The 22,874-nt window shown below is 38.8% G+C and overlaps 1 protein-coding gene across 1 annotated transcript; it reads right to left on the bottom strand.

Annotated features, from left to right (window-relative positions):
* Positions 1 to 445: 445 nt before the first annotated feature.
* LOC111396357 (26S proteasome non-ATPase regulatory subunit 13 homolog A-like) lies at positions 446 to 21,010 on the bottom strand. The gene is made up of 6 exons (XM_023022774.1): positions 20,642 to 21,010; positions 6,293 to 6,739; positions 5,204 to 5,284; positions 2,377 to 2,573; positions 2,177 to 2,276; positions 446 to 887 (listed from the first exon to the last, which is right to left on the bottom strand). The coding sequence occupies exons 1-6, from the start codon at positions 20,789 to 20,791 to the stop codon at positions 702 to 704; spliced, it is 1,161 nt and encodes a 386-aa protein (XP_022878542.1). The 5' UTR covers positions 20,792 to 21,010; the 3' UTR covers positions 446 to 701.
* Positions 21,011 to 22,874: the final 1,864 nt, after the last annotated feature.

Below are 22,874 nucleotides of genomic sequence, written 5' to 3'. Positions count from 1 at the left end.
AAGCACTGGGTTCTTCAGAACGTGTGGATAAAAGTTGTGTGCCCTTCAAAATGCATAGGTAAAAAAATGAGGCCTATCATGTGAACTAGCTCGTGCAGGAAGTCGATTACAAAATCAATATTATGAAATTTCGTATCTTGTGAACTTTGTATCAAGGTAACTAGCTTCTTTATATGTACACCATATCCAGCTCCTCCATCGACAGTAGAAAATGTTATGAAATTGACACTTTCCAGGAAACTTAACTTCCAAAAAATAATACACCACCCGGACAACCGATCTGTACTCCTTTCTGATCTGAAATGCATTTTCATGCCTTTGCAATGCTTCAATATTACGTGTACATGTCACTAAAGCAGAGCATATTTGGTTCATTTTTGAGGCATAGGGATCGTAACACGATATAAGAAACATCGACAAGCAAAAATTGCGCATAAAACAATTAGTTCTACACCGTTCCATGCATGAGATAATTGAGGCAGTAGAAACAGTTGTCTGTTATGTAGGGAGTACCAAGGCACAACTTGAAATTATGAGAAATATGTTGCTGCTTCCCTAAAACAAAAATTGAAAATGCGAGCAATTATGTGATTAAGCACACGGGTCAACAAAGAAACTTAAATTTGCCCTCTTCCGACATAAGACTATGTTCTGGCCAGAAAGAGAGTGGCAGATGAATATGACAAGGTTCGGATCTAAAGTTATGCTGCGACTAAATCAGGGGTTTCTGCCTCAACAGATAACAATGCAGTGTGTACTTTCTCCATCCAATTGTCCAGTCGATCACGCAATGATTTGATTTGAGGAATCCCCAAAACTCTTGGTTGAACCCAGGAAACATAAACTGTTTCCTCAACTTGATCAATAATTCCCTCAATCAGATGCACCTGCAATAAAATTAAACAAACAATTACCAACCTTCGGAGAGGTTCCAGCCATAAGTAATTTTCAATAACTATATATTATCGGCAAAGAACTAACTACCCCAACTTAACAGCAAATGACTTGCATTATTCTAGGATTTTTTGCCCAAAAAATAAAAGACGACGACTTAATACACCAAGTATATCAATAAATCCAAAGACTTCGGTACAATAAAAACCAAGCATCAATTGCATTAAAGTGGCTACAAATCATCTTCGAATTCTTCTTTTGTGCAAACACGTGTTTTTAATGCTTAAAGTTTCCATTAGAGGGGGGAAAATAGAAGTGTGTATATTTATTTCAGCACAGGTCGAACCAAAATTCATTTGGGTATATATATATCACACTTATATCATAAAGTGGAAGTTCAACCTCAAGCATACTAGTAGAACCGTAACATGTTTAGCTTGAAAACAGTAGAAGCAAAAACTTGAGATTTAATAGCTTAAAATGTGTCAACCTCGTTGAGGCAGAGAGTAAAAAATCAAAAAACCTAGGTACTGTAAAGACAAATTCTAATTGAAAGGAGTGTCAAACACATGTTTAATGCTAGTGGTATAATGCAAAGTAGAAGTCGTGTTCTTACTCAAATTATAGCTCAAAGAAAAGTCAAAGTTGCAGGAACTTTACAATTGATGTTATAATTAGCCCTTGTTTGATCCCCATTTCTAAAACTCATTTTTCCTCAAACTCATTTTCAACCACACATTCTCCAAATACAATAACTTTACACGTAAACCCAAAATTTTTCCCCACTTTTCAACGCATTCTCCAAAAAAAAAAATCACTATTACAGAACCTATTCTCAATAAAAATTGGGCTCAAATAACCCGTTAGTAATTCTTGAATCCCGTCTTATTAGGTCTACTATTACAGGATTCTATCTGCATTTGTTCCAAAGCATCTTATTGCCCAAGAAACCCATTTTATATTCACATGAATACAGGAAAGCTTAAAGTCTGGTTAAACAGGAAACAAACCCTAAACAGTTAATATAACTGCAGTATCACTTTGATTAAATGAAATAGCGCATCAGACTTGTTTTTCTAATAATTAGCATCTTCCTCAAGTTAAGTAGTGGGACCAATGAACACAGAAAATGTAATATGTAACCCTTCTTGCTCAAAATCTCGAAGGACATAATGACATAAGCATCAATATAACCCGTGCAATCAAAAGACAGCAATTTTCTGGTCAAGCATGTCAACAAGGAAGCCACAGAAGTAACAAATAATATACTTAATACGCTTACTGAAAGGCTCTTCATAAGAAGATACTCCACGTCTTCCACAGTAAGCTTTGTTCGTTCAGCTATGACACATAATGGAATAGTTCTATCTTCTGATGGTCGACTGCAGGTAAATGTGTTGTCAGAATTTAAATAAGGGATCACATTATGAACAAAGGAAGTACCTCGCTCAGAACAGTAATCTAATCATTCTCCTGACGCACCTAAAAATATTCTCCATCAAGCAGAGAATGTTAATTTTCTCCAGAAGGTTCTTCTCATTCTGCACCAATGCTGGTTGGGCACTAAGAGCAGCCATATGAACCTGGCACAATTCTTGATAACGAACCAAGTTGCCAGAGTTGAATGCTTCCAGAATATAGTATAGCCATTCTACCTTAGTCCCTATGAGACTTTTTACCTGTACATTCCAAAACAATCAAAATCCAAACTAGTAAACAAGCCAATCAAGGCATTTTCAAAGAGAGTGATGTAATGATCAAACTTTCATATCCATGCTGGTCACATCCACTACACAAAAATGGAATCAAAACTAGTAAATAGTCCAATCAAGGCATTTTCAAAAAGAGAATGATGTAATGACCAAATTTACATATCCATGCTGGTCTCATCCACTACACAAAAATGTAATCAAAACTCAAAAGAGCAACACCATATGGTTGGAAACACTTTCAGATTAACTTTTAAGTCATAGAAGCCCATCCAAAAACATTATAGTTGTTTATCAAGCAACCGCGAAATGGGCTCTCTCCAGAGTCTACCCCCACGTTCGATAGGGCTAGCCTTAACAGATGATGCCCTGCAAATTTTGTAACACTGTCAAAAACTTCCCACGAAAATCTGACAGTTCCTTTCTTCATCATGAGCTAGTTTGAGTCATATAACCAAACATTATTCATTTCATGCTAAGTCCATTTTAAAAAGTGCAATAAAGGAAGTCCATCTTTGAGACTGAAGTCCATTTTAAAAAGTGCAATAGAGGAAATCCATTTTTGATATTGATTTTCATTTCAAATCTGAAGAAATTCAAATTTATTCAAGATTAGAATAAACCATAGAAAGAAAATAAAATGAATGAAGTAAATGGAAGACATGATGGCTGGTTGATGTTCCAGACCATATAGCACAAAAACATATTTTCAACAGCCTTTAAAATGCATTGTTATGCAAACATATTTCCTGTCTCATCCTATTTAATATAAACTCCCAACAGCAAATGTTGTTTACAGCACCCAGCCTACTGCATCTCATTCTATTATTTATAAGATGAAAATTGGCAAAAGATGAGCCATAATCTCATTACCCAAGCTTCTTTCCTTATATACTCCCTTCATCCACAATAGAATACGCACATTTGACTTTCACAGGCAAACACAAAAGTTTTACTAATAGTTCATTATTAGCTTATATAATTTCCAAGAATAATTGTAAAACTTATTTTTGACTTAAATAGAAAATACTAAACAAAATGCAGCTCGGGAAATCACTGAAGAAAGTAAAGGTGAACATTAAATTATGGATTATAGGGATGATCAATTTATGCTTATCTACTAGCAGGCATCCCATCATACAAAGAATTATAATTTGATTAAGGACAGAGGATAACCCAAGATTAGCAGTTTCAAGTATCAACAGGTTTTCATTGAAAAACTTATAATTTCAACTTATAGTCAATTAATAGATAATTTTAACTATAATCTGTGCTTGTCTACTCAGTCTGCCCACAAAAAATAGATTAAAGCTATGTTGAAAATAGTAATTGCCCTTGTAAGTGCCACAAACTATAATAATGCCTGGAACTTAATTAATCTATTAACTGTATCATTATCCTTTCAAACCATCAAAATGTACAATATAACCAAAAGTATGACAAAAGCATGTACCCTTAATCTATGCTTGTCTATTGAAAGCTTGATCCAAATATCAAGGTCCAAAACACATGCCGACACTTGTAGCCAAAAACAATATGATATACAAACAATTTTCCTATCCTCTCACCACACAATCACGTAGCTTGTGAATGGGTAGACCTTCATGAGATATTTCATACACAACAATCAAAATCTTGAGTTCCATTTCACTAGAATGCCTGATGAAATCTTTTAAAATCTAATCATCAGTCGTGGCAACATTAACATGCGTTACAACACTTCAAATGCACCTCGACTACCCATAGTCTATGTCTTGTGCGTGACTTGCACTTATTAGACATTGTTTTCCTTTAGTTTAATATTTCTCTGGAAAGCCAGTTACATATGTTAATATGATGTATGGTGTCTCAGTAATGAAAATTGAAAACTGCCTATTTTCTAGTTGTAGTCCATAATATACAGCCATTTTCCTTCAGGAACAAAGGTAGGCATTTATGAATGAAAAACAAAGTGCGACTAACTGGAAAATTTCCTGAAAACCTAAAATAAAACGAAGACTTTGACTGTGAAACTGAAATTGAGAATATTTTTTATCCAATGGAAGAATTACAATTATTTACAGCAAAAGAAATTAACAAGAGTGTAATTTGATCCTCCCAATTGAACAATCACCATCTTTCGTTAAAAGTGAATCACTCAACAACTTCTAACATTTCAACGAAAGTGAATCACTCAACAACTTCTAACATTTCTACCATTTTCACCTAAAAGGAAGAAAAGACCTTTTGAAGAAAATGCTTTTTCCTTCACCATTTAGCATAAAGGAAATGATGACTCCCCTTACTTGACTCTTTACTCTAGTCAACCATTTAGTAGATAAATGGAAAGTGCTAAAAGCTATTACCTACTGCTGCTACAATCCATTCAACTCGACTTAACCAATGCCAGAAAATGGCAAGTGATATTGGTGTTAAACTTCACGCTGTCAAGCAGTGCAAAGAAGTCCAATTTTCAGCTTCTATAATGAGAGAAATGAAAACATATACACACCACAAGCATATATCACCATAACCTTCATGAAATTCAAGCGATTAAATTTTGATTAGTAAGTGAGAAAAGTAAAAGGAAGAAGAGAACACGATGCTGAGATATAACTTACAATTGGATGAGCAAGGAGTTCTCCAAAGTTGTAAATGTTTTCCCCCAACAATGCTGATAGGGACAAATCAAATGCCAAATCCTGGAGATAACGAAAACATAGTTAGCTTAACATGTGAAGATAGAATTGCCAATATCATGTCAATCAAAAAGAATTTTACGAAAGATATATTAGGTTGAACATCCACTGATATAGAGCATTTACGTGGCTCGTATATTATTATGAGAAGCACCATATAAAATACATAATTATTAACTGTAACACAAATTACAAATTTCTAAATGACAATGGCCTGAAAATTACACCAAGCACCGCATTGTCAACTATGCAGTTTGGAATTTAAAATGATTACGAAACCTTTTTTAAAAAGTCACCATGAAATTGACCAAGTAAGAGTCAAAGATATCACAATATAAAATCAAAAAACAATAATCCAGGATAATTATATGAATAACACTCAAGTACCTTGAGACATGCATGCAACAGTTTTTTCTATCATTAAATAAATGATGCAAGGTTTGAGGAAGGGGAAGAAAATAAAACAAGATACTAACAATAGAAAGTCCAGATATAGGATGAAGGCCATCGGATGAAATAGAAAATACAGCATACCAAAATAAAGAATGTTCAATAGAACCACTTGAACCTTAGATGAATAGGAATATAAATTTCATGCAAGAACACCCTGAGAAGATACAGAAAATGATCCATCTCACCAAGGCTCGCTCTGAAAAGAAAGAGACATGCCCAATGCACCACCAACCACAGGATCCACTATTAAACAGTCCCTGACTTTCTCACACTACCTCACTATCTATTTCAGCTAGGCGCCAAGTAGTCATGTAAGGACTAAGCCCCCTCTACAGGTGATTTCTTTCTGAACAATAATTGCATGTGTCACCCCTAAATGATTAGAAAAGTTAAGCACCTACTTCTTAATGATGAGAAAAAGAACCATCAGATATAATTTGTTCTCAATATCCATATATCAAGCTCTCAAACAAGCAATCTTCATTTTTATTACATGAGAGGCACTAATGATAGTAAGCTTCTCCTTAAATGATTAAAAAAAGACATTTATTACTGTACCAGCTTAAATGATTCTGACAGAGACTCCACAGAAGTGTAAGCTAAATAAAGAAGAGCGCTTTTATAGAAATCTGCAAATTCTTGACAAGATTTATGAAGTTGAGATGAAACCCAATAGTAGCTGGCATACACAGATGGGTCAATGTCAGTCATGCTATCAAGTGTACTCTTCCCATCCTCTAAGAGTTTCTTGCACTCTTTATGATCTTCTTGCTCAAGCTTAAAAGTAGCAATCTGCATCTTTATATAAAGAATAGGCTCCTCAATGCGCATCTCTTTTGTATTACGAAGCTTTTCAATCACTCCTTCAAGATAATTTATGGCAGCCTCTTTCTCCGAATACTGCCGGGAAACTATGACAGCAAAATGAGCAAGCTTGAGGAGATTGATCTTTGTCTCAAACTCGGTTATGAAATTGTGGTACAGCTGTATTAGAGCATCACCAGCCTGAAATTAGAAGTAATGAACATGTGAACTGTGAATTAAACCGAAACATAAGAATTGAAATAATGAGAACAAAGGAAAATGCAACATGTTATACAGCATTCAAGCTTTTATAGACAAGTACAAAAGAAAATCAGAAAAACCTTTAAACACTTGGGAATACAGACAGGACAAGAGATAAATAGTCTGCGATGCCATTAGCAGCTAGAATTTAAGTAAAAGAGATATGACAAGAAGTTGTCTCGTCTCAATCTAAACAGTGACATGGAGCATAGTCCCCATCCTAAAAGTGGACTTACCAGCTTTCCACAAGAATTTACAGGACATTACTTAAATGAAAGTTTATATGGTGTGAACCAATTGAACTTTAACTAGCTTGGGCAACAAAGTTTTCAAAACTTAAAAGCCACAAATTTTTGGGCTGGCCCAGCAATCATAACCCAAATAAGTGCCAACAGCATATAGCGTCAAGTTCTAGAAGGGAAAGCAAGCCCCTTTTTGGTTTGGCTAAAAATCAGAATTTAGTTGATTTTGACAAAATTTGATGAAATGCGAGATCCAAAATTTGTGGGTCCATAAAATGTGGGATTGACAATGAGTTCGTGGAAAAATGAATTTTTAAAATTTGTTGCCAAACAGGGGCTAATGTGACAGCTCCAGATATAATTTGATGAACCACAAAGGTAATTTCAAAATAAGCATATGGACATTGTTTATAAAGGCTAAATTAGGTATGGATGAATTTTACCTCGATGACAGAAGGTGCTAGCCTAAAATAGACAAATAAAATCATTCAAAACTTTTTCCAAAATCCAAAATAATACTCATAATAAACCGTACACTCGAAATTAAAGAAGTCTATGATGCAATTCTGAACTTAAATGGATCAATCAATAGAGTAGCAAAGAGTAAGTTTGTCTAAAGAAAAAAAAGGGGGTAATAAAAAACAATGCTTCGACTTCTAAAAAAATACAGAAACAAAAAAACAGAGACAATTACGAGAAAGTATAAAAGAAAGAAAATAGATAAGTTCCACGTCTTAGGCCCTATGCCAATAATCATGAGCGAAAATATTGAAACTTCACTTGGGAGATGGCTTAATTCGTTAATAGGAGGCTAGGTGTCAAACCCCGCAGCTTTACTTAGCCCCTTGACACTATCGCAGCCGCAGTTTGCCCAACTTCAGCCGCACATTGTAAATATTACTTCAAGTTTGAGTTGTAATTTTCTTTTCATTGTAATAGTTATTTCAATTGTAAAATAGCTCTGATATTGGTAATCATTTAATATGATTCATCGTTTTTTAAACGTCTACTCCCATCACTTGGGTTTTTGTTCAGAATGCTATTATAGGGAGTATTAGTCATTCAAAAATCTTTCAAGCTCACTGGTGTCTGCCTCCTGCACCAGCATTTGTAATTTTCTACTTTCATCAATTGTAATGTTCAGTTTTCATCAATCAATGTTCAATTTACTTTCAATGTATTCAAATTCTCTACTGTAAACTTTCTACAAAATTGCAATCAAATTTTCTTTTGTCCCGCCGCGACCGAGAAAAGGCGGAAGGTAGTCTAGCGGAGCAGACTACTGCCGCACGGTATCCCTTTCTGTGCCAAGAAGAAAGGCACCCCGTGTAAGTTGGTATCAGAGTTGCGGCTCACGCCCCTCGATAAGAAAGCTATGGATCCAATTACATCACACACCACTGAAGTGGTAGAGCCTCAAAAGAAGGGTACTACAAAACAACGCGTGGATGCGCTTGATGAGACAACTACTAGGTTGTGCTATGCTATGGAAGGTCTCGAGGAAAAAGTCGAGATGGCTGAATCTGAGATTCGTGGATTACACATACAATTGGATGAAAGCCAAAGAGCTTGCGCAGCAATGACGGAAGCTGTTGCAATCATTCCTGATCTGCAGAATGAAATGGAAGCGTTGAGAGCTTAATTGCGAGTACTCCAACGTGCGGTGGGCAATGGGCAAACTCCCACACCCGAGTATGCTCCTAGACTCAGAATTCCTGAACCGTGTACCTACGGAAGGGCACGTGATGCAAAAGAAGTCGAAAACTTCTTGTTTGATATGGAACAGTACTTTCTAGCAGCTTCGATCGAAGATGAAGCTAGAAAGGTAACCACGGCTACCATGTATCTGGGTGGAGACGCAAAACTATGGTGGCGAACCAAATATGCGGACATTCAGGCCCACAGGATTCGAATTGATTCTTGGGATCTCCTCAAGGAAGCGATCAGATCGCAGTTTTTCCCGGAAAATGTCGAGTATCAGGCTCGACGGGCTCTTCGAGACCTGAAACACACGAGCTCTATCAGGGAGAGTGTGAAATCCTTCTCAGGGCATATGCTGAATATTGGAGATATGTCAGAAAATGATAAGCTCTTCACCTTTATGGAAGGGTTGAAACCGTGAACACGCACAGAACTTCAAAGACAGAAGGTTACTGATTTAAGCACGGCCATGGGAGCCGCTGAATGCTTGAGCGACTACCAAACAGAATCTAGAAAAGATCGACCTTCGGGGAATAATCAAGCAATTGGAGGTGGTAACAGATCTTACAGACCCAGCTCGAACCCAAATGGGGGAGAGCGCTACTCTTAAAATAGAGAAGGAGCCTATCAAAGCACCCGTGACTTTCAGGGAAATTATCATAACAGCCGTCAGGGAAATTTTAACGGCAGTAATAATAACAACTGGAACAAAGGAAAAGCAACGGAGGGCCGAACTGATGCCACTCCCAAATGGAAGTGCTTTTTATGTGAAGGACCTCGTCGGGTGTCGGAGTGTCCTCAGAAGCGGATGGTGAATGCATATTGTCAGTTAGCAAGTGGCGGGCCAAGTTCAAAACAAAAGGCCCCACAGGCTAATTGTCACAGTGAGACAGACTCTGAAGAGGATGAAGAAGTAGTTGGGGCATTTTCACATCGGTGCAACACACTATCGCATCGGGTTGCTGAAAAGGATGACGTCTCATTGAAAGAGGCAAAGATGGAAGAAGCGAAGGCTCATATTTGTAGGGCCAAAGGCTTAATGTTCATTGATGTAAAAATCAATGGGAAGCCAATCAGGGCTATGGTGGATACTGGTGCTACCCACAACTACCTTGCATGTACCGAGGTAAAGCGGCTCGGACTTGTTCTAGAAAAGGGCAGTGGAAAAGTCAAAGCAATCAACTCCGCTGCTCAACCAATACCTGGAGTGGCGAAATCGGTGATGATCAAAGCAGGTCCTTTCGAGTGAAAGACAAATTTATCTGCAGTTCAGATGAATGATTTCAAGCTTATTCTAGGATTGGAATTTCTTCGGGATACTAAGACAGCAGTGTTGCCATATTCCGATTCGTTAATGATGATGGGTAATAAGCCGTGTGTCATCCCTACACAGGTTGGGAGGATGGGCGAGAAGAGTATCTCAGTCATGCAATTTAGTAAGGGTTTCAAGAGAAATGAACCCTCTTTTTTGTGCACTCTTCGATTAGAGGAGATCGAAGAAGCAAATGGTCCTATCCCAAAACCCGTTAAAAAGCTTATTCGGGAATTTGAGGATATCATGCCGGAAGAATTACCAAAGAAATTATCACCAAGAAGGACGGTTGATCATGAGATTGAACTCATTCAAGGCGCCAAACCTCCATACCGTATGTCTCAGCCTGAGCTTGAAGAGCTTAGGAAGCAATTGGGGGAAATGCTGGAGAGTGGAATCATTGTGCCTGCGAAGTCGCCATACAGAGCTCCTGTATTGTTTCTAAAAAAGGCCGATGGTTCTCTTAGAATGTGCTGCGACTATCGAGCCTTGAACAAGATCACTGTAAAGAATAGCTATCCTATCCCATTGGTTGCGGATTGCTTCGATCGACTGAGTCGGGTGAAGTATTACACAAAAATTGATCTTAGGTCCGGATACTGACAAGTTCGGATCAAGGAGGGAGACAAAGCAAAAACTACGGTGGTAACCAGATATGGAGCCTTTGAATTTAAAGTGATGCCTTTTGGTTTAACAAACGCTCCAGCAACATTTTGTACTATGATGAATCAGGTACTTCACGGGTTCTTAGATGATTTTGTCGTGGTGTACTTGGATGACATAGTAATCTACAGCGAGACATTGGAGGAACATGTCCAGCATGTGAGGCAAGTTTTTAATCGGCTACGAGAGAATGAACTTTATGCTAAGCCGTTTAAATGCTTATTTGCTCAGACATCTATCAGTTTCTTGGGTCACATCATTGAACAAGGCAAAATTCGCATGGATTCGAAGAAGGTTACAGCCATCAAAGATTGGCAACAACCAAAAATCGTACATGATGTACGTTCATTTCTAGGGTTATGCAATTACTATCGAAGATTTGTGAAAGGCTACTCAGAAATTGCACTGCCCCTTACTAAATTGACAAAGAAGGATAAGGATTGGGATTGGTCATCCCAATGCCAAGCTGCTTTTGAAAGGTTGAAGAAGTCCATGTGGACGAACCCCGTTTTAGCCTTACCGGATATGGCTAAACCATTCGAAATTCATACAGATGCTTCAGATTTTGCCCTTGGTGAAGTCCTCATGCAAGAAGGACATCCGGTAGCATATGAAAGCCGGAAGTTAAACCAGACAGAACGTCGTTACTCGGCACATGAAAAGGAATTGTTAGCAGTTGTCCATTGTCTCAGAGGATGGCGTCACTATCTGCTTGGGTCTCCATTTATTGTAAAGACAGATAACACTGCAGTTAGTCACTTCATGTCCCAACCAAAACTATCGAGCAAACAGGCTTGCTGGCAGGAATTCCTTTCAGAGTTTAATTTTATGTTAGAGTATCGTCCCGGCTCTAGTAATCATGTTGCTGATGCTATGAGTCGACGAGCCGATTTAGCTGCCATCTGCTCTGTAGCTGCTCTTTCAGGGAGTGCAGTCTCCACGAACACTAGAGACCAAATTCGGGCACTTATGGAGAAGGACCCAGCTACCCAATATTTGGTCGACCTTATCAAGCAGGGTAAAACTCGACAGTTCTGGCTAGATGGGGAACTAGTGAAGACAAAGGGAGACCGCCTATATGTTCCTAAGGGCGGAGATCTGAGGAAATCACTAATTATGGAATGCCACGACACAATTTGGACAGGTCATCCCAGAGAGGAACACACTTTTGCACTACTACAACGTGCATACTACTGGTCCCAAATGCGGGACGGCATTGCAACATATGTAAAAACTTGTCTTATTTGTCAGCAAGATAAGGCAGATCATCAGAAAAAGGCGGGCTTGCTGGAGCCCCTTTCCGTCCCAACCCGACCATTCGAAAGTGTATCGATGGACTACATTATTGGGTTGCCAAAAGTTGAGGATTTTGGCACTATCATTGTCGTGGTGGACCGTCTATCAAAATATGCAACCTTCATTACAGCGCCTAAGTATGTATCAGCGGAAGAGACAGCTCAACTCTTCTTCAAACATATTGTCAAATACTGGGGGCTGCCTAAGGACATCGTCAGTGATCGAGATCCTCGTTTCACCGGCATATTTTGGACTGAGTTGTTCAAACTTCTTGGTTCTTGTTCGAACTTCTTGGTTCAACTTTGAGCATGAGTTCTAGTTTTCACCCACAATCTGACGGACAGACGGAGCGCTTCAATTCTATGCTAGAAGAATATCTTCGGCACTTTATCCCTACTTCGCAGAAAAACTGGGTAAAACTTTTGGATGCGGCCCAAATTTGCTTCAATGCCCAAAAGAGTTCTTCTATCAATAAGAGTCCTTTTGAGATTGTTACTGGCCAGCAACCGCTACTCCCTCATACAGTGGATATTGAACGAAGTACCAAGTCCCCTCAAGCAAAGAACTTTTCTCAAGAGTGGAAACGAAATATTGAAATTGCTCGGAGTTATCTTTTCTCAAAAACGGTATAAAAAGGCTGCAGACCTAAAGCGCCGTTTCATTGAATTCAATGTTGGAGATCTGGTAATGGTTAAACTTCCCGACAGAAATGTTTACAAACCAACAAGAGGGAAAGACTTAAGATTGTCGCCAAAATACATCGGACCATTACCCATCGTAAAGAGGATTGGAAGAGTTGCATACAGAGTTGAACTCCCTTCATGGTGTCAAATCCACAAGGTCCTTCAGGTTAGTGTGTTGAAGCCATACTTTGCGGATAAGGAGGACGCATCTAGAAATGAGCCAAAGCGACCTGTATTTGAACTGAAGAAAGCTGGAAAGAAGGTTGCTGAAGCTATTCTTGACCATCGAATCACTCGAGCTTCTAGAAAAGATCATCAGGAGTACTTGGTTAAATTGATGGGATGCAGCAGCGAGGAGAATACTTGGGAAAGAGGAAAAGATCTCGGAGCCTTCAAATCATTAATTGAAGTATATCATGCATTGATGGCACCAAGGATGTCGCCAAAACAAATGAGGGAGAATGTCAAGGACCGCAACTTTACTTAGCCCCTTGAGACTATCGCAGTCGCAGTTTGCCCAACTTCGGCCGCACATTGTAAATATTACTTCAAGTTTGAGTTGTAATTTTCTTTTCATTTTAATAGTTATTTCAATTGTAAAATAGCTCTGATATTGGTAAATGTTTAGTATGATTCCTCGTCTTTTAAACGTCTACTCTCGTCACTTGGGTTTTTGTTCATAATGCTATTATAGGGGGTATTAGTCATTCAAAATTCTTTCAAACTCACTGGTGTCCGCCCCCTGCACCAGCATTTGTAATTTTCTACTTTCATTAATTGTAATATTCAGTTTTCATCAATCAATGTTCAATTTACTTTCAATGTATTCAAATTCTCTATTGTAAGCTTTCTACAAAATTGCAATCAAATTTTCTTTCGTTCCAATGCGACCGAGAAAAGGCGGAAGGTAGTTTAGCGGAGCAGACTACTGCCGCACAGTGTCCCTTTCTGTGCCAAGAAGAAAGGCACCCCGTGAAACTAGGGCATGCTCCCTCCATTTGCTCGGTTGCTTGCTTCTTTCTTCTCTGATTTTTTTCCCCTGTAGTTTTTCGCATTTACAGTTGGGTTGTGTTTGAAATAAGTCAAATTAACCTCAAGCGTTCTGGGCTACAAAAAACCAGCCCAAAAGCTTAGAGTAGTAGTAAAAATTCGAAATGGAAAGACAAACTGGTGCAAACCTCAGTCGACTCAAGGCTTATACAATGAGGCATGCATCTCAATAAGTAGTAAATACGAGGCATAATAATGGATAAATGGTACTCAGAGCACAAGCTTTGAGGGGTTGAATGAAGGTCTTAGGTGAGCACTGCTCGAGGGTTTTTATTTTTTTTAAACCAATGCATATGAATTTTCTAAATGAATATGTTTTTAAAGGCCAATCAAATATGCATGTAATGCCACGTATAGTTCATTAAAACTAACTGTTATAATTATAACTCCAAAGTAATGTTATACTCATAACTCGACAAGTAAATTTCCAAATCTTGCATTAACATTTATCATTAAATGAGTATTTACCTTTCAAAGAAAGTAATAAAATGATGAACCCAACTATCATTAGTTTGATATTAAGCATGGCCAAGGGATTATATCATCACCATGATAAACCCCAAATACGATTTACATATTCTAGAAGACTCAAGGGGGGAGGTGGGCAGTAGAAACAGAATTTTGTTAGGCAGCAAATGGCAAAGGGTGAAGTAGTTAGGAGTGGGCTATAGATAAGAATGTAAGGGAGCATAATAAGCAGGCAATTATTGAGTGTGAAAAGGAGTCCCGTAATCATTTTCATATCTTTAATTTTTGTTCTTTTCAGTTCAATCAATCATCTATTTCAAGTTCAGTTTCGTTTTCCATTTAGAGTCTTATCAAATTGGTATTAGAGCACGTTCGTTCCTATGGCTCAAAAAAAAACTGAGGGTAGGATTGATTCAATGGAGAAGGAGGTGGAGGATATCAAAACGGAATTGCAATGCCTACCGGGGTTAGAAAGATCAGTGGAAAAGTTGACCAAGCACATGACCAAAATGATGTTAGCAGTAGAGGAGACTAGGAAGTCAATGGCGGCCCTCTCCATCTCAAAGGGGGCACTAAACAGTAACAGTGAGGGAGGTGGTAGCATCACGGAAGGGCCAATCCCGATCCATGACCATCGAAGAACGGAGAACACCCAACACACGCTGAGCAAGGAAAAATGGCCAGAAGGACCAGGAGAGGCCAGTGTGGGGAGAGTAACCATGGTACACGACCTGAATGAAGGAGGTAATGGCGACGGGTGAAGAAATTGGAGATGCCCATTTTCAGTGGAGATAACCCATATGGGTGGCTTTTTTGAGCGGAAAGATATTTTGAGGTAAATGAATTAACGGAGAAGGCGAAGATGGGGGCGATAGGGGTTAGTCTGGATGGAGATGCGTTGTCGTGGCTGAGGTGGGCCGAAACGAGGAACCATTTCGAGGTTGGCAGCAACTCCTGCGACGTATAACGGTAGCCTGTGCGAAAATTTTTTGGCCATCAACCAAGAAGGCACGGTGGCAAATTACCGGCGAGAGTTCAAATTGTTAGCTGCTCCTCTGGCTGGAATACCGGATGAGGTAATGGAGAGTACATTCTTAAATGGACTCGAAACGAATATCAAAGCAGAAGTTAGATTATTGGGCCCAAAGGGGTTGGGCCAAATCATGGAGATAGCCCAAAAGGTAGAATACAGGAATCTCCACAGGTTTAAACAAACAACGGCCCAGAGGGGTTTCAAAATTCATTCCAACCCAGCTAAACTGGAGACCTACCCGACCAAGACTATCACGGTAGCTGAGAAAGGATCGAACCAGCGAAGAGAAGGTCCGATCAAGAGGATGTCCGACGCGGAGTGGAAATTGAGAAGAGATAAGGGCTTGTGCTTCCGCTGTGAAGAACGATACACGGTGGGCCACCAATGTAAGAATAAGGAATTGCGGGTATTACTGGTCCAGGAAGGCGAGGAAGACGAAGATGCAGATGGGGGTCTGGCGGAGGAAATTCCACTGGAGATGGGTGAGAAAATCGAATTATCCCTTAATTCAGTGGTTGGGCTGACTACTCCCGGAACCATGAAGCTCAAGGGGATAGTTGGGCCCACTGACGTGGTTGTGCTCATCGACTGTGGGGCAACCCACAATTTTATCTCGCAAGAGGTGGTACGGAGGTTAAGTTTGCCGACTACGGCCATAAACCGCTACGGGGTCATCATGGGGATAGGGGAATCGGTTACTGGACGAGGGATTTGCAAAAGAATAGTGCTGAAATTGCAAGAGCTAACCATTGTGGAAGATTTCTTGCCCTTAGAGTTGGGCAGCACCAACATAGTATTGGGGATGTAGTGGCTTGGGAGTTTGGGTTTCATGGAGGTGAATTGGAAATTGCTAACCATGAAGTTTCGGATGGGGGAAACTTGGATGACACTGAGAGGAGACCAAGGATTGAATAAATCTGCGGTGTCCCTGAGAGAGATGGTGAAGGCCCTATTGAAAGAGGGCCAAGGATTGTGGGTAGAAATGGAGCAACCTGCAGAATGTGGAGCTTTAATGGGCAAAGAGGAAGAAATACCTGAAGGGGTGTCCAAATTAATACAACAACATAAGCAGGTGTTCACAGAAACAAGAGAGCTACCTCCTGCCCGGGGCTTGGACCACGCTTTTTCTTTGAAGGCTGGGACTGATCCAATCAGTGTAAGGCCTTTCAGATACCCACACTTCCAGAAGATCGAGATCGAGAGGTTGGTCAAGAAGATGCTAGCTGCAAGGATAATTCAACCTAGCATCAGCCCATTTTCAAGTCCCGTGTTACTAGTAAAACAAGACGGTAGCTAGCGTTTTTGTGTGGACTACCGGGCTCTGAACAAAGCAACAATACCGGAAAGATTTCCCGTTCCAGTGATCGATGAGTTACTGGACGAGCTTCATGGAACAACGATATTCTCAAAATTGGACATAAAGTCTGGGTATCATCATATCAAAGTAAGGAAGGAAGATGTGCCAAAAACTGCATTCAGGACCCACGAAGGTCATTACGAGTTCTTAGTAATGCCGTTCGGCCTACTAATGCCCCGGCAACTTTTCAATCATTGATGAGTCAGGTATTCCGAAATTTCTTAAGGAAGTTTGTACTTGTGTTCTTTGACAACATTTTGGTGTACAGTAAAGATCTACCAGCACATGAACGACACCTGGACCTTGTCTTCTCAGCCTTGGAGGAAAACAAACTATATGCCAATGAAAGGAAATGCCTCTTTGCCCAACAACAAATAGAGTATCTGGGGCACCTTGTTTCAGCAGAAGGTGTGAAAGCCGACCCAGACAAAATTGCAGCCATGAGTAATTGGCCTGTTCATCGTAATATCTGGAAATTATGAGGTTTTCTAGGATTGACTGGCTACTATAGGAGATTTCTGGCAGGATATGGAACCATTGCACGACCCCTCACTGATCAGTTGAAGAACGACGCCTTTGGGTGGAATAATAAGGCAGAGGCAGCTTTCCTGAATCTAAAAAGGGCCATGACCACAATCCCGGATTTCTCACAACCGTTCGTTATTGAGACCGATGCTTTGGGGTATAGACTGGGGGCGGTTCTTATGCAGAATCGACGACCCATTGCATTTTTTAGCCAGGTTCTATCCAGTCGATCCCAACAGAAATCCATTTACAAGAAGGAATTAATGGCAATTGTGCTGTCTATACAGAAGTGGAGGCACTATGTTCTAGGAAGGATATTTATCGTCCACACTGATCAACGTAGCCTCAAATATCTCCTTGAGCAGAGGACAGTACCTGGGGAGTTCCAACGCTGGATAACCAAGCTGATGGGATATGAATTCAAAATTCAATATCGTCCTGGGATTGAGAACACGGCAGCAGATGCATTGTCTCGAATTTCCGGCCCAGTCGAGTTAAAAGCTCTCACCTTTCCACAAACATTGGATGTACAGATGATTGAGGCGCAAGTCGAAGGTGACCCACTGTTGTCTAAAATTAAGAAAGAATTGCAGGACAACCGGAAGCGCACCCCAGGTATTCGGTCAAACAAGGAAAATCATTGTATAAAGGGAGATTGGTACTTTCCCACACATCACCATTAATTCCTAAGTTACTACTGGAGTTTCATAATAGTGCTGTAGGGGGGCACTCAGGATTCTTAAGGACTTACAAGAGGCTGACCGGCGATCTATATTGGACAGGGATGAGGAAGGATGTTCGGAAGTTTTTGGAAGAATGCCCTATGTGCCAGCAAAATAAGACTAGTGCGCTCTCACCAGCCGGGCTCTTGCAACCTCTTCCCATCCCCAATCTGATATGGGAGGATATTTCAATGGACTTTGTGGAGGGACTTCCTAAGTCAAATGGGTTTAACTCCATCCTGGTGATCGTTGACCGCTTAAGTAAATATGCGCACTTCTTACCACTGAGACATCCATTCACAACATTTAGGGTGTGTTTGATTACATTTATTTTCCATGGAAAATATTAGTTTTTCATCCAAATTTGTACTTGGAGTGTTTGATTGCTATTTTTTTCCCTGGAAAACATTTTCCAACTTTTGAAAATATGCCTAATTTTCCTTGTTTTTAAGGAAAATATTTTCCTTGGATAGAGGTGATTTTTATTTTCCACAAAAGATGGAAAATATTTTCTTTTCTAGGTGATATTTTCCATGTCAATCAAACACACTCTTAGTGTTGCAACAATTTTCGTCAAGGAGGTAGTGCGACTCCATGGAATTCCTCGCTCTATCCTCTCTGATCGGGACAAAATATTCTTAAGTCAATTTTGGACGGAACTATTCAAACTGCAGGGTACTTACCTCAAGCGAAGTACGGCTTACCACCCCCAAACCGACGGGCAAACCGAAGTGGTGAATAGATGCGTGGAGGCCTATCTGAGATGTTTCTCATACGATAAGCCCAAAACCTGGTCCACTTGGCTACCTTGGGCGGAATATTGGTATAATACCACTTTCCCGACATCCACCAACACTACCCCGTTCAAGGCGGTCTATGGGAGAAAACCACCACCGTTAATCCGCTATGGCAGCAGGAAGACAACAGTGGATTCTGTGGAGCAGCAACTAAGGGACCGGGATAGCATGCTAGACGAACTTAAAGCACATCTCCTTAAAGCTCAGAACAAAATGAGAACAGAGGCTGACAAACATCGAAGGGAATTACATTTTGAAGTAGGGGAATTGGTGTATGTAAAGCTACGGCCGTACCGCCTCCATTCATTGGCAAGAAGGCAGAACGAAAAGCTGGGGCCTAAGTACTTTGGACCGTTTGAGATTATAAATTGGGTGGGGCCGGTCGCCTACCATTTACAACTAACCCCTGCTGCAACCATACACCCTGTCTTCCATATATCTCTGCTGAAGAAGGCTCTGAGGTCAAACGAAGTAAGTCAACTACTTCCTCCTCACCTAACCGAGCACCTGGAGTGGATGGTTAAACCTGAACAAGTCGTGGGGGTTAGGAGTTCTACAGCAGGGCAGGGTCTAAGCAAGGAAGTACTTATACAGTGGAAAGATTTGCCTCCATCAGAAGCTACCTGGGAGTCGGCAGAAACATTACGCCAACAATTTCCTAACTTCCACCTTGAGGACAAGGTGTCTTTGGACCCTGGGGGTATTGATAAACCCCAAATACGGTTTACATATTCTAGAAGACTGAAGGGGGAAGGTGGGCAGTAGAAACAGAATTCTGTTAGGCAGCAAATGGCAAAGGGTGAAGTAGTTAGGAGTGGGCTATAAATAAGAACATAAGGGAGCATAATAGGCAGGCAATTATTGAGTGTGAAAAGGAGTCCCGTAATCATTTTCATATCTGTAATTTTTGTTCTTTTCAGTTCAATCAATCATCTATTTCAAGTTCAGTTTCGTTTTCCATTTAGAGTCTTATCACGCCATTACTCATACACAACAAATACTTTTTTCTGTACAAATGATTTTCCAATGGCCTGTATAATGGAATAATATTATTTTTTGTACTAGGTTATTCATAAACTGAAATGGAGATTAGTATGTTCAAAGATTTCTTAAATCAGTAGACAAATAAATAATATTTGCAGAGCTGATGACAACACACTATCTTCTCATTCAACCATATAGCACCTCGAACTAACCCCTAATAGCAAATACCTGCAAAGAAGAATCAAGACAAAACTAATAATAATAATAATAATAATAATAATAATAATAATAATAATAATAAATAAATAAATAAATAATCCATGAATTATGTTAAATATCGACTCAAAACAAAACAATCAGCTTCGCATGACAAATGTCATTAACTTTGTTATATCTTGACCAGAGACAAAAACAACAACCAAATGTCGCAAATCAAAATGCCATTAATTTTGTTTAAATCTTGAATCAAGAAGAAACAAACAGACAAACTCCACATAACAAAATTTCATGAATTTTGTCAAATTTTGAATCAACGCAAAACAAACATTCAAACTTTGCACATCAAAATGCTGCCATTTTTGTTAAATCTTGACTTAAGGCAAAACAAAAATCCAAATTTTGCATTGCAAATTTTGTCGAATTTCTCCAATATTTTCCCATAGACTTCTAGTATTGAAAGTTTTATTCAACAGCTGGTTCGCATATAACGTCAGGGAAAAAGAAGGAAAATTTTCCAATTTTCAAAAAATAAAAATAAATAAATAAATCTCCATATACAACCCAATAATAAATTTTAAAAAAAAAATCCCAACCCCAAACCCTACTCGAAACACCCGAAACCCTAGCATTCGAACAAAACCCAATTCCCCGAATCCATAGAATGACCAAGTATCCCTCTGACTAGAAACAAAACCTAAAAGCCAATAAACATCGCAAATAATTCAGATAAAAAATAATCAAATCCATAAAACGCGAATTTCAGTTCACGTCTATGTTTGGGAATTGGGACCTGAAAGACAGCGAGGGCGACAAACTGTTCGAGCTTGAGGGTGAGCTGGTGCCAGAGTTTGCGCTGGTACAGATCTGCAAGCGTGTTGTACCACTCAGAAAGCTCCGGGTGAGTATTCCTCAGGGTGTCAAGATACTGTAGTGCCGCCATCGCTCCTTCTACTACGATTTTGTGCTCTGAATCCGTTGTATGCTACAGAGAGTTATGGAGGACTACCTACAGAAGTGTGGAGAGATAAAAGGGAAAAGACAGAATGCGGAGGTGGACTTATATACGTGGGTGAAGGCCAGGTGCCTTTCTTCTCGCGAAAGAAAGGATGACGGTGCACGTTAGTTAGTCACGTTACATTAGCGTTCACCATTTTCATCTTAACCACCCAGAATGAAATAACGGTTCGATTCCGTTCTAATTAAAATTGGACTGAAATAACGAGAGAGAAAAAAAATGAAAAGCTAAGAAAAGAAAAGCATTGATATGCCTATGTCATACCAAACGAACAATTAGGGTTGTTTTCGAGTGTGAATTTCCGTGTAATATAAAAGTTTGGGATGGATACACATCGTTTCATCAAATCTTTGAGAAGTCTAATATCATATTTGATGGTTGGCATTGTGATTGCTGATATATTTTGATTCTACAAAGACGTTCCCAACTATCGAAACAATAAACGAAAAAGGAACAATGATGTTGTGTGAGAGCTTGGTTTTTCAAACTCTGATAAACAAAGATGTCTTGACCTACATATTAGGAATGCCAAGGCAATCGAATAGTTCTAATTCAATTACCAATTCTAACAAGAAGCTTGAATTTTAATTTCCAAAACAAAGAAAATTGTAATTTTTCAATAAATAGGGTTAATTGCGTCAATTATCATACACTAATGATTATTGGAGTTATTTTTTAAAATAATTATCACCTTAAGTTTCTAAAATTATACTAATGATGATCACTTGATAAAAAGACTAATATTATTTACTTATTAAGTGCTAACATTACGTTAAAACAAGGAAATTGCAAAATTAGAATCGAATGTCAAAAATAAATAAGTTATTATGTATTTGTATATATTATAAATACTAACGACGATATTAAGGTTAAATTTTCACATAACTAACTTAGATCCAATGCAAATTCTTGTCTGTTAATAGAAAGTTTATTACTTTGTAATTTGATTGAACATCACAAAAATAAAATCAATTCGTCCACTTGATTTATCTTATTAAAAATAAGAAAATGAATGTCTTCAACCAAATTGGTTAGTAAAGACTGAAGAAGTTTTGCATTATTGCATTAGAATACAATTGCTAGTATTTTATGTAGTCCCCCACAATGTGAAAGTGGAGGGTTGGCATGGGAGTAAAAATAGCAATAAGATGAGCAACCCACTAAGTTTTAGAATTTGCAGTCTTGGCCCTCAAAAACACAATTTCTTTTCGACAAAATATCACTCTTCAGACTTGAGTTCAATTTCTTTTCTTAAATTATAAGAACCGTAAAATTTGGGGAAACTTGATTTTTGGTTAGTTTTTAGTTACATGTTTTATAGTTAATGGTTAAATGACTTACTTAGATAGATTTTTTGTTCGATTCCCGATTTTATCAGTTGATTGGCAAGTTCGGTCTAATTTTTTTGTCTAGATTCATAGTTAAACTGATAGTTCCAATTCAGTCGTGAAAATATAGCAAAAGAACTTGATCAATCAAATGTGGATAATGCGATAACTAAAGATTCACAAAACATGAGACAATATTTCGCTTTCAACGTGACTGTTGACGTTATACAAAATATCTTAAAGACAGTCAGCAAAGTAATGATGACCAAAATAGAAAGAAATCATACGTGAGAAGTGGAATTGTTTAGACCAATGAAAAATATTTGAACATGCAGTTTGAACTCTTGAAAATATGATCCTTAAAACATAAAAATGACCCTTGTAAGAAAAAATGAGAACAGTGCAGAGCTTAAACCATGGGGTCAATCATAACTATACATATTCTATCGTCCACAACTTTTTAATCACATATTTCGTCAACATTTATCAAAATCTACTAAAGATCTTTAATATCCATCAAATAGAAGGTCAAAATTATAATTAATTTCCTCTCACAAAGACTCGACAAGTGCCTTATGAATGCAGTTACTATCTATTTACATTGTTCTTAACTAAAAAGTGCAATATGCTTGAATCTAGCAGGTTTTGTCGTGATGAATTATGCGATATGTTGACGATGA

The sequence above is a fragment of the Olea europaea genome, chromosome 6 (assembly GCF_002742605.1).
Source record: "Olea europaea var. sylvestris chromosome 6, O_europaea_v1, whole genome shotgun sequence".
In the NCBI taxonomy this organism is placed as follows: Eukaryota; Viridiplantae; Streptophyta; class Magnoliopsida; order Lamiales; family Oleaceae; genus Olea; species Olea europaea.
Note: the sequence above shows the minus strand (reverse complement) of the source record. Positions and strands in the feature narration are given on the sequence as shown.

Excerpts from the sequence above, each read along its gene's own strand:
- LOC111396357 (XM_023022774.1), bottom strand. The coding sequence starts at position 20,791 with ATGGCGGCACTACAGTATCTTGACACCCTGAGGAATACTCACCCGGAG. Across the intron at positions 5,285-6,292 it reads TGTCAGAATCATTTAAGCTG|GATTTGGCATTTGATTTGTC; the intron begins GTACAGTAATAA and ends CGTTATCTCCAG. Across the intron at positions 2,277-2,376 it reads TTGATGGAGAATATTTTTAG|TCGACCATCAGAAGATAGAA; the intron begins GTGCGTCAGGAG and ends ATTTACCTGCAG.